Consider the following 12,705-nt stretch of genomic DNA (forward strand, 5'->3'; position numbering starts at 1 on the left):
TCCTCGCTTGCTTTCATGTGATAGAACGACCTGGAGCAGGTGCTGCGGCAGATCGGAGACAAGGACCAGAAGATTCAGAATCTGGAGGCTCTGCTACAAAAGAGTAAGGACATCGTGAGCCAGCTGGAAACGGAGAGAGACGACCTGTGTGCCAAGATCCAGGCCGGGGAGGGAGAGACGGCCGTGCTCAACCAGCTGAAAGAGAAAAACCATGCACTGCAAGAACAGGTCGGTGCACACCATTTTCATTACAACCACAGCTGAGTAGAGAGGGATTTAGCTCATTTAGCTTATTTATCCCATTCTCTAAATGTGTTGCTTTTTTAAAGGTGACACATTTGACGGACAAGCTGAAGAACCAGTCGGAGAGCAACAAGCAGGCCCAGGATAACCTCCATGAGCAGGTCCAGGAACAGAAGACCCTGGTGCGTTCTGCTCAGGACCGAGCTACAACCCTGGAGACGTCGGTCACCGAGCTCACCACCCAGCTGGCCGACAGCAAGGAGAAAGTAGCACAGCTGGATGCTCAGGTAAAGTCCCTTCACAAGCACATCAATGTGGATTATATTATTTGTTTCCTTTTATTTTCATAGACTTGGCTTATCAAAAACTTTACGTTGCCCTTAATCTATATTAAAAAGGAAATAATCTTCAGAAAAGCTTAAGGGGTAATAATGGATTTGAAGTGTCTAAAAATGTCAATTCTGGTTGGCGTTTTTTAATTTTGGATTTTGAAAATTTCCAAAAAATCAGAGAATCCTAAAAGACCAAGTACTTTGAGTTTTCTGTTGTATCTTTAATCACAAGAAGAAGTACACTGAATTAATGAAAATGTATTGTATTAGGATAAGCCCCTTGAGGGTGTATCACCTCGTTTTCAAGGGGGTCCCAAACATATATTTACAAAGACACAGGTACAACACAGCAATACAAAACCAAAACATAACACACTACAGACGAAACAAACAAAGTCATACATACAGCAGAAAACAACAACAACAACAACAAAACAAGGAACAGCACAGAGAACAGATACAACTATAAGCTACAACAATTACAACTCTAGACTAGATGCCTTAGAGGAGAGAGATTCAGTCTATACATAGAGAGAAATAAACAAACAGTGTTGACGCTACTGAAAACATTCACAATCCGTTTGAAGATGAGAAAACAAAACATGTTTAAATAAGTGGAACAATGACAAGGAACGGAGATTTAAAGGTAACTTATTCCAATCAGATTTACACAAGTCTTTATCCCTTTTAAAAAGAGGCTCAAGGAAAAAAGGGCAACGCAAAAAATATAAATGTAATGTCATTTTTGTTCTGTGGTTTCTGTTTCCCTAACCAGCTGAAGGCAAAGACAGAGATGCTGCTGTCTGCAGAGGCAGCCAAAGCTGCACAGAAGGCTAACCTGGAGAACAACCTGGAGACAGCTCAGCATGCCTTACAGGACAAACAGCAGGTCAGTCTTTGTGACACTGATGGTATCATTTTGGCTCTAAAGCAGATCGTAACATAACACCTTCCTAACTTGCATGTGTCATTTTCTTCCTTGTCTTTATCCTGCTCCCTCGCTCTCTCCCTCCCTCCCTCATTGTCTTGCACAGGAGCTGAATAAAGCACAGAAGAAGGTGGAGGAGCACGCCCAAAGGCTCAAGGAGAGACAGGAGCAGTGCACACAGCTGGAGACGAGTGTGAAGGAGTACAAAGACAAACTGATGGCTTCAGAGCAGAGAATAGAGCAGCTGGAGGGGCTCAATAAGGTTTGTGATGAGTCTTTATTAAAATAAGTAGACCTAGAAATTCTGTTTCAGCACACCAACTTAATAATGGATCCTGTGCATCTAATCTGATAGAAACTGGAGTCACAGGTTGGGGAGCTGCAGGCCACAAGGGATCAGGTGCAGAAGGAAATGCAGAAGCTCCAGAAAGAGGGGTCGGAGGTCAAACGGAAAGCCAAGGAGCTGCAGCGCTCTCTGGAAACGGAGAAAGCAGGGTGAGATGCATTACTTTAATAAAATACAGATAACATTACAAACAATGGATGTACATGCATTTTGTTTTTTTGTTATATCTTGGTGATGTCAGTAGTTTCTTTACTCCTTTCCGCTCATTTTAACACAATATGAATTTACTCTGTCAAAGGGCTGCAACAATACAAGAGGAGCTAAAGGCAAAAGCAGCAGCTCTGGGTGACATTCAGCAGCAGCTGGAGCACAGTGAGCAAGAAAAAGCTGCTCTGAAGGTGAATCTCGACAAGGTGACCGAGGAGGTGAAGACGAAGCATGCAGAGCTGGAGAGAAGAGCTCAGAGTCTGAAGGCGGACCTAGAGAAAGCACAGCAGGAGAAAGAGGCTCAGAGGAAGGAGCTCGCCTCGACGCAGGAGAGTCTAGCAAAGGCTAACAAGGCGCTGAAAGAGAGTCAGAGTCAAGTCGACGCAGAGAGGAAGAAGCATAAGTCAGCCATGGGAGAAAAGGTAGGTTTTGTAAGCTACAGTCAAAGAAAGAGTTGAAACAATTCAGCTTGTTTTCTTTTTATTTGCTTTGGGAAATTTGTCTTGAAACAAAGAGGAATCAGTAAACTCCAGCCTACAACACCATGCACATTGATGTTTCTAATCTTCAGGAAAAGTCCAACGAAAAGGCCCTGCAGGAGCTTCTGAAGAGCCGTGAGACCATCACCAAGGCCATGACAGAATCCAAAGAGCAGTTGGAGCAGATGAAAGAGGTAAAAATCAAGTAAAAACAAAAAATGAAGAGTCACTACGTTGTTTGGGATGCAACACCTTTCAAATCCTGTTTTTGTGTTTTATACATATCAGGCAGAGAAACAGTTGAAAGTGCATCTGACCACAGTGGAGCAGCGGCACTCAAAGACTCAGGAGGCGCTGAAGGAGAAAGAGAACGAGACGGAGAAGCTGCGGGCACAGCTGAAGACGACCCAGGGGTCCTTTGAGGAGGAGGTGAAGAAACTGAAGAGCAAAGTCGCAGAGTTAGAGGACGTTAATGTCAAGAAGGCAAGTAGCAAAAAAAACAAAAAAACACTACACTTGATCCTTATTCCACCTGCACAAAACTCCTTTTTCTGAAGATTTTGGGGGGAGCTTCATGTGTGGACACAAACAGACACATCTTTACAAACTGGCTTTATCCAGAAGTGTTTGTGTCGTGTAATTAATGTGTTTTTATTGGTGAAATAACACGACAGACTTGTGACATTCAAAACAAACAAGAATAACTGTGATCAAAAACACAAAGAAAAAAGGCTTTACTGTGACAAAGATAACGGAATACAAATATAAATACATATTTAAATCCTGCAACAGGACCCCAACGGCGAAATATTTGAATAAGCAACTCAGGGGAAGGCTGTCTGAAACTTTCAGGATATTTGAGCGCATTTCAGAATCAGAATCAGAATGGGTTTTTTATTGCCAAGTACATTTACACGTACAAAGAATTTGTCTTGGTGTATTTTATGTGAAAATGGCTTTAGACAGTTGATTTTAACTCTTATCTACCGCAGAGTTGTTGTGAAAGAATTTGTATAATGGGAACCTTAAAGAGATACTTCACCATCTGCATTAATCTTAGTATCATTAGAAACCTGGTAGTATTTTTGAATGGTCGTGCATCCCGCCCTCATTTTGAGATGGGAAATTTTAAGGGGCCTCCGCTGGCCGCAGCTGCCAGCTCAGCAGCCAAGACATAAGGCCTGCCTGTCGGCGGCGGTGAGGACGAGGAGCCCGGGCCGGCTCGAGCTGGGGTGGACTGGTAGTGTCGGTGCTCTCACTGTTTGTCTATGGACACAGACATAGAGTCTGTTTACTGACAGGAATTTACAAGATCAATTCTGGAAGAAATCTCTGAATCAGTTGAGGAAACGACCTTGTGTGTTGAAGTAAATATGTCTGTAACTAGAGGATCTTAGTGGGAGTGGCCTGCGGTGCTGTGCATTCTGGGATTTGGTGTCTTTCATCCACATGAGCCAAAAAGACACTTTCTGCCTTTTCACAGCTAAGAAGACACCAACTTCAAAATGTATTTCACATTTCTACATATATGACCCAATGTCAATACAGATTCATGTTTCAGCGGGTGAAGTATCCCTTTAAGATTTAAAGTTTGAGTGTGTTCACTAATGTGTGTGTTTGAATCTCCAGGCAGAAGAGGAGGGTAAGCTGAAGGAGCAGGTGTCACAAAGCCAGGAAAGCCTCACTAAGCTTCAGTCCGACTTCTACGGCAAGGAGTCTGAAGTGTCCGCTCTGCGTCAAGACCTGAAGGTAGATTCATGCTGGATTATAAAAAGCTTCATTCAGGAAGAAGATATTAAAACTTGTCTCTTTACCCTCCTTACTGACTGACCTGAACCGTTTTCTGGCTGCAGGCGTCAGTGGTGAAGCTGAAGGTGGCTCAGGAGGAGCTGGCCGCTAACCGGACTCATCAGACCGGTTTGGAGGCTCAGATCCAGGAGCTTCAGACCGGCCGGGGATCGTTGGAGCAGGAGCTGGCTAAACGGGAGCAGAAGCTTCAGCAGCAGGAACAAACGCTCGAGGAACTACAGAAGCAACAGGTGAGAGAAACAGATGACACAGACACATCACCCTAAATGATTTGATGTGATTAAGCTCATTGAATCTATCTTGTGCTACCTTCAGGGTCAAGTTAAGGAGGCACTGGAGAAGGAGAGGAGTCAAGTGGAGGAGATGAACAAAGCCAAGAGTGCCCTGGAAAAGAATAACAGCAGGCTGATGTCTGAATTAAAAGCACTGACGGAGAAGAGCGAGAAGGTCAGTTACTGAGAAGCTAAAGCTAACATTTGTATTTGTTTCAAAGGGGATCAGCTGGCCGGACTTCAGAGGTGTGACAGCTCAAGCTAGTGGCCATTTTTGTCGACTACTGGCTTCAATGACCTGCTTCCCATGCTTGTGTCTTATGTAAACAGCTTAAGTTAGAGAAACTTCAGGTCATCAGGCCACATTCTTCAGTTTGGCTGAGAATTTACATGATCCTGGATTTTTTTTTTTTCAGACCTTTGAAGCACCTTAGAATTAAGTTGTGAAAGTTAAACCCTGCCTAACTTCTTAGCTTTACCAATTGATTGATCCTTTTAAAAAGAATTGAGCCACTTCTCTGTTGTTGTTTTTTATTTTCAGGAGCTGGGCGAGCTGCGGGAAGCCAAACAGCTGCTGATCCAGCAGAAGCTGGAGCTGCAGAGTCAGGTGGAGGCAGCACAGAAGAGCGCGGAGCAGGAGAAGAAAGAGCACCAGGCCACCAGGGACAGCAGGAGCCAGAGAGAGGAGCAGCTCAGTGCCAAAACAAAGCAGTTGGAGGATCAGCTGGTAGGCCAAAAATCCCACCAAATAATTCCTAACTAGTGGATTAAATATCGTCCTCTTTGTGACGTGATGCTGTCACAGTTTGCAGAGAAGCGGGTCAGAGAGGAGCAGGTGAAGCGCGGGGAGGAGGCCGAGGCTAAGATGGGTGTGCAGGTGACGGCTCTGAACGAAAACGTGGCCACGCTGAAGAGGGAGTGGCAGGGCAGCCAGCGGAGAGTGGGCGAGCTGGAGAAGCAGACGGACGAGCTCAGGGGAGAGATCGCCGTGCTGGAGGCCACCGTGCAGAACAACCAGGACGAGAGGCGGGCCCTGCTGGAAAGGTGACAGGATCAGTCTTTTGTGTGTGTTTTGCTATTTTTGACAACGTGTCACCATGCATGTGATGTGTTTCTGTTTTAGGAAGCATTAATTACACTGCACAAGATTTACTTTGTAATCCTAATCATTAAGAGGTTCATACATAGATATTTCCTCTGCTACTGCTTCATTCCTATTCTTAGTTTATAAAGACCTGCATTTCCTGCAGGCACAATCATTTCAAATTAATTTACCATGAGCCATCACGACACCCACAAAAAGAAATGAGGCAGTTTTAAAGTCACAGAGCAAGAAACAAATCCATCAGGACAAAAAGCAGCTGAACATGGAGATCTACAGGAATGTGACTCAGCAGGTTCAATCCATCCACTTTTATTAATATTGTGTCAATTCATATCTAAAGTTATCTTACTACACTTAACATACAGAGCATACTCATTACCCAACATGACTCCACCACGAGCAGGAAGCTGACACACTTACTTTGAACAGTCAGAAACCTTTGTGGATGTCAGTATTAGGGGTGCAGAAATGCAAAATGTTCTCTAATCAATTACTCTTCCCGTTGTTAGAGCGAGTACTCGAGTAATCGTTTTGTAGTTCTTTTTTTTGCTGTGATTCTTTTCCCCCACGGGAGGCCCCGTGGGGCGATGCCGACTGTATCTATTGATTAATTTGAATCTTCGGGATTTTAATAATTGTTAGTAAGATGCCTTTTTATTAACATTCAAATATGAAATTTCTTACTTCAACAGACAACAAACCTCAAATAAAACTTCACACAGACATATCTTATGAGCGTTTTAACACTTTATTATAATTAGAGCAGTGAGTGTGGTGAGCGGACGTGCAGACATCAATGCGCACTCATCACACGTTGAAGCTGTTTTGACGGCAACATTGTGTTAACAAAGACTCCAGTCTGCAGTGTAGAGCACACTTTATACAGTCTGCAGTGTAGAGCACACTTTATACAGTCTGCAGTGTAGAGCGCACTTTATACAGTCTGCAGTGTAGAGCGCACTTTATACAGTCTGCAGTGTAGAGCGCACTTTATACAGTCTGCAGTGTAGAGCGCACTTTATACAGTCTGCAGTGTAGTGAGCGCACTTTATACAGTCTGCAGCGTAGAGCGCACTTTATACAGTCTGCAGTGTAGAGCACACTTTATACAGTCTGCAGTGTAGAGCGCACTTTATACAGTCTGCAGTGTAGAGCGCACTTTATACAGTCTGCAGTGTAGAGCACACTTTATACAGTCTGCAGTGTAGTGAGCGCACTTTATACAGTCTGCAGTGTAGAGCGCACTTTATACAGTCTGCAGTGTAGAGCGCACTTTATACAGTCTGCAGTGTAGAGCGCACTTTATACAGTCTGCAGCGTAGAGCGCACTTTATACAGTCTGCAGCGTAGAGCGCACTTTATACAGTCTGCAGCGTAGAGCGCACTTTATACAGTCTGCAGCGTAGAGCGCACTTTATACAGTCTGCAGTGTAGAGCGCACTTTATACAGTCTGCAGTGTAGAGCACACTTTATACAGTCTGCAGTGTAGAGCGCACTTTATACAGTCTGCAGTGTAGAGCGCACTTTATACAGTCTGCAGTGTAGAGCGCACTTTATACAGTCTGCAGTGTAGAGCGCACTTTATACAGTCTGCAGTGTAGAGCGCACTTTATACAGTCTGCAGTGTAGAGCGCACTTTATACAGTCTGCAGTGTAGAGCGCACTTTATACAGTCTGCAGCGTAGAGCGCACTTTATACAGTCTGCAGCGTAGAGCGCACTTTATGCAGTCTGCAGTGTAGAGCGCACTTTATACAGTCTGCAGTGTAGAGCACTTTATACAGTCTGCAGTGTAGAGCACACTTTATACAGTCTGCAGTGTAGAGCGCACTTTATACAGTCTGCAGTGTAGTGAGCACACTTTATACAGTCTGCAGTGTAGAGCGCACTTTATACAGTCTGCAGTGTAGAGCGCACTTTATACAGTCTGCAGTGTAGAGCGCACTTTATACAGTCTGCAGTGTAGAGCGCACTTTATACAGTCTGCAGTGTAGAGCGCACTTTATACAGTCTGCAGTGTAGTGAGCGCACTTTATACAGTCTGCAGTGTAGAGCGCACTTTATACAGTCTGCAGTGTAGTGAGCGCACTTTATACAGTCTGCAGTGTAGAGCGCACTTTATACAGTCTGCAGTGTAGAGCGCACTTTATACAGTCTGCAGTGTAGAGCGCACTTTATACAGTCTGCAGTGTAGAGCGCACTTTATACAGTCTGCAGTGTAGTGAGCGCACTTTATACAGTCTGCAGTGTAGAGCGCACTTTATACAGTCTGCAGTGTAGTGAGCGCACTTTATACAGTCTGCAGTGTAGAGCGCACTTTATACAGTCTGCAGTGTAGAGCGCACTTTATACAGTCTGCAGTGTAGTGAGCACACTTTATACAGTCTGCAGCGTAGAGCGCACTTTATACAGTCTGCAGCGTAGAGCGCACTTTATACAGTCTGCAGCGTAGAGCGCACTTTATACAGTCTGCAGTGTAGAGCGCACTTTATACAGTCTGCAGTGTAGAGCGCACTTTATACAGTCTGCAGTGTAGAGCGCACTTTATACAGTCTGCAGCGTAGAGCACACTTTATACAGTCTGCAGCGTAGAGCACACTTTATACAGTCTGCAGTGTAGAGCGCACTTTATACAGTCTGCAGTGTAGAGCACTTTATACAGTCTGCAGTGTAGTGAGCGCACTTTATACAGTCTGCAGTGTAGAGCACACTTTATACAGTCTGCAGTGTAGTGAGCGCACTTTATACAGTCTGCAGTGTAGAGCGCACTTTATACAGTCTGCAGTGTAGAGCGCACTTTATACAGTCTGCAGTGTAGAGCGCACTTTATACAGTCTGCAGTGTAGAGCGCACTTTATACAGTCTGCAGTGTAGAGCGCACTTTATACAGTCTGCAGTGTAGAGCACACTTTATACAGTCTGCAGTGTAGAGCACACTTTATACAGTCTGCAGTGTAGAGCGCACTTTATACAGTCTGCAGTGTAGAGCACACTTTATACAGTCTGCAGTGTAGAGCACACTTTATACAGTCTGCAGTGTAGAGCGCACTTTATACAGTCTGCAGTGTAGTGAGCGCACTTTATACAGTCTGCAGCGTAGAGCGCACTTTATACAGTCTGCAGTGTAGAGCGCACTTTATACAGTCTGCAGTGTAGTGAGCGCACTTTATACAGTCTGCAGTGTAGAGCGCACTTTATACAGTCTGCAGTGTAGAGCGCACTTTATACAGTCTGCAGTGTAGTGAGCGCACTTTATACAGTCTGCAGCGTAGAGCGCACTTTATACAGTCTGCAGTGTAGAGCGCACTTTATACAGTCTGCAGTGTAGTGAGCGCACTTTATACAGTCTGCAGTGTAGAGCGCACTTTATACAGTCTGCAGTGTAGAGCACACTTTATACAGTCTGCAGTGTAGTGAGCGCACTTTATACAGTCTGCAGTGTAGAGCGCACTTTATACAGTCTGCAGTGTAGAGCGCACTTTATACAGTCTGCAGTGTAGTGAGCGCACTTTATACAGTCTGCAGCGTAGAGCGCACTTTATACAGTCTGCAGTGTAGAGCGCACTTTATACAGTCTGCAGTGTAGAGCACACTTTATACAGTCTGCAGTGTAGAGCACACTTTATACAGTCTGCAGTGTAGAGCGCACTTTATACAGTCTGCAGCGTAGAGCGCACTTTATACAGTCTGCAGCGTAGAGCGCACTTTATACAGTCTGCAGCGTAGAGCGCACTTTATACAGTCTGCAGTGTAGAGCGCACTTTATACAGTCTGCAGTGTAGAGCGCACTTTATACAGTCTGCAGCGTAGAGCGCACTTTATACAGTCTGCAGTGTAGAGCGCACTTTATACAGTCTGCAGTGTAGAGCACACTTTATACAGTCTGCAGTGTAGAGCACACTTTATACAGTCTGCAGTGTAGAGCGCACTTTATACAGTCTGCAGCGTAGAGCGCACTTTATACAGTCTGCAGCGTAGAGCGCACTTTATACAGTCTGCAGCGTAGAGCGCACTTTATACAGTCTGCAGTGTAGAGCGCACTTTATACAGTCTGCAGTGTAGAGCGCACTTTATACAGTCTGCAGTGTAGAGCGCACTTTATACAGTCTGCAGCGTAGAGCACACTTTATACAGTCTGCAGCGTAGAGCACACTTTATACAGTCTGCAGTGTAGAGCGCACTTTATACAGTCTGCAGTGTAGAGCACTTTATACAGTCTGCAGTGTAGTGAGCGCACTTTATACAGTCTGCAGTGTAGAGCACACTTTATACAGTCTGCAGTGTAGTGAGCGCACTTTATACAGTCTGCAGTGTAGAGCGCACTTTATACAGTCTGCAGTGTAGAGCGCACTTTATACAGTCTGCAGTGTAGAGCGCACTTTATACAGTCTGCAGTGTAGAGCGCACTTTATACAGTCTGCAGTGTAGAGCGCACTTTATACAGTCTGCAGTGTAGAGCACACTTTATACAGTCTGCAGTGTAGAGCACACTTTATACAGTCTGCAGTGTAGAGCGCACTTTATACAGTCTGCAGTGTAGAGCACACTTTATACAGTCTGCAGTGTAGAGCACACTTTATACAGTCTGCAGTGTAGAGCGCACTTTATACAGTCTGCAGTGTAGTGAGCGCACTTTATACAGTCTGCAGCGTAGAGCGCACTTTATACAGTCTGCAGTGTAGAGCGCACTTTATACAGTCTGCAGTGTAGTGAGCGCACTTTATACAGTCTGCAGTGTAGAGCGCACTTTATACAGTCTGCAGTGTAGAGCGCACTTTATACAGTCTGCAGTGTAGTGAGCGCACTTTATACAGTCTGCAGCGTAGAGCGCACTTTATACAGTCTGCAGTGTAGAGCGCACTTTATACAGTCTGCAGTGTAGTGAGCGCACTTTATACAGTCTGCAGTGTAGAGCGCACTTTATACAGTCTGCAGTGTAGAGCACACTTTATACAGTCTGCAGTGTAGTGAGCGCACTTTATACAGTCTGCAGTGTAGAGCGCACTTTATACAGTCTGCAGTGTAGAGCGCACTTTATACAGTCTGCAGTGTAGTGAGCGCACTTTATACAGTCTGCAGCGTAGAGCGCACTTTATACAGTCTGCAGTGTAGAGCGCACTTTATACAGTCTGCAGTGTAGAGCACACTTTATACAGTCTGCAGTGTAGAGCACACTTTATACAGTCTGCAGTGTAGAGCGCACTTTATACAGTCTGCAGCGTAGAGCGCACTTTATACAGTCTGCAGTGTAGAGCGCACTTTATACAGTCTGCAGTGTAGAGCGCACTTTATACAGTCTGCAGTGTAGTGAGCGCACTTTATACAGTCTGCAGTGTAGAGCACACTTTATACAGTCTGCAGTGTAGAGCACACTTTACTCTGGTAAATGAAGTTACAATAGAACAGGTGAACTATTTCATCTTTCTCCTCTGTGCGTAATGACACACTCACTCAATCTCGCTCGTCCGTCCGCTATGAGCTCTGTCTCCCTATAAGGTTGTTCTGTTTTGTAGTTATTAAAAGAATAATCATCTAAAATTCCAGAATATAAGAAAACATCTAGTTATGCTGCTCTGTCCTGGATGATCAAACGTCTTTGGTTTGGTGGAGTAAAGCGGTAATCACTGAAGTGAAAGTCCTTCTTTTTCTGTGGACTGAAAAGACAATTTGAACTGAACTTCCGTAGATCATATTGCATATTTTGTTTGTTTGGGACTTTTTGTTCATTGTGAATTCATAGGGGGGTAAATTAAAGGTATATTTTTGTTAGGGTAGCAGTGTACGGATCAACAACGGACGCGTTTTAGCACAGAGCTTTTATCAGCACTTTGTTTGTCATCTATTTTCTTTTTGTGCTCGTGCACCTGAAGTTTTATTTCTGTTTGAGTGTGCTGCTTTTTCTCTGTTTGAATTAGGCCTATCCTAGAAGAACCCACAATGCAACAAGAAAAAATTACAAAAATGTGGACTACAAAACGATTATCGATTACATTTCTTTTGTAACCAATTATTATTTAATGAACGAGTACTCAGGTACCCCTAGTCAGTTTACAGTTCATCATCATGTCTACAGTGCATCCATTCAATAATAAAACACCTTCATGCATTTTGAGCAACACTTGAGGCTGTGCTTGAATGTCACGTCGCCTCTGTACAAGGCTTCAAATTGATGTCCGACTAATCTGTAGTGCTGCCTGGATGCTTCGGTGAACGAGTGCAATTTAATTAGCCAAGATGGTATTCAAATTAGAGAGACATTCTGCTAACCACAGAGTGCTCTGCTTGATAAGTATAACCCCCCGAGATCCAATTTAAATCCTCCTGATCATTGTTGCATTACAAACCTGTGTTGCAGCCAGTTTTAAAAGTCGCTTTAAGTGGTTGGAAATTCTCCTGAGCCACAAACAAATCATCACCAGTGTTCTGTGGTTTTTGTGTTTCAGGTGTGTCAAGGGTGAAGGGGAGATAGAGAAACTGCAGGCCAAGGTGGTAGAGATGAGGAGGAAGGTAGACGACACGACGGCGGCCATGCAGGAGCTGGGCAGAGAGAACCAGTCGCTACAGGTCAGTAATCCAACACGATCAGGATCACAGGATCATGTCAGAGTTGTAAAGTAGAAAAATGATAAAAACAGCTGATGTGAGGGTGCTTTATTCTACCATTAAAAAAAAAAAAAGTAAAAAGAGATATGCTCTGATTGTAACTCTCGTGGTTGAGGTTTCACAACTTCAGAAGTTCAACACTTTTTTATTTTTTATATTCAGGTCTAATTACAGATTTTTTTCCTCAACTGTTTAAAGGTTCTTTAAATGTCACATATATTTTTATCCCTGCACAGGTTATGTACATTTCTTGTATAAATCTATTTTTTAATTGCACAGTTTAAGTTTGTTTCATTTAGGGGGTAATCTTTTTTCAGGTTAATATATATGTATACGGTTTTGTGGTTAATTTGTAACAAATGTTTCATGTCATGTCCGTCT

General features: G+C 44.0%; 1 protein-coding gene across 2 annotated transcripts in view; it reads left to right on the plus strand.

The window, feature by feature from the left end:
* Nucleotides 1–12,705, plus strand: part of eea1 (early endosome antigen 1) — a 28,980-nt gene that overhangs the window by 14,195 nt on the left and 2,080 nt on the right. For both annotated transcript variants that reach the window (XM_061037012.1, XM_061037013.1), the window contains 14 exons: nt 25–228; nt 330–530; nt 1,351–1,464; nt 1,610–1,765; nt 1,859–1,998; nt 2,148–2,478; nt 2,628–2,729; nt 2,824–3,022; nt 4,169–4,284; nt 4,389–4,574; nt 4,660–4,791; nt 5,158–5,343; nt 5,422–5,660; nt 12,165–12,285. In XM_061037012.1, coding sequence (XP_060892995.1) covers nt 25–228; nt 330–530; nt 1,351–1,464; nt 1,610–1,765; nt 1,859–1,998; nt 2,148–2,478; nt 2,628–2,729; nt 2,824–3,022; nt 4,169–4,284; nt 4,389–4,574; nt 4,660–4,791; nt 5,158–5,343; nt 5,422–5,660; nt 12,165–12,285 — 2,427 coding nt within the window. The remainder of the gene's footprint in view (nt 1–24; nt 229–329; nt 531–1,350; nt 1,465–1,609; nt 1,766–1,858; nt 1,999–2,147; nt 2,479–2,627; nt 2,730–2,823; nt 3,023–4,168; nt 4,285–4,388; nt 4,575–4,659; nt 4,792–5,157; nt 5,344–5,421; nt 5,661–12,164; nt 12,286–12,705) is intronic.

This window comes from Labrus mixtus, chromosome 4 (assembly GCF_963584025.1).
Source record: "Labrus mixtus chromosome 4, fLabMix1.1, whole genome shotgun sequence".
In the NCBI taxonomy this organism is placed as follows: domain Eukaryota; kingdom Metazoa; phylum Chordata; class Actinopteri; order Labriformes; family Labridae; genus Labrus; species Labrus mixtus.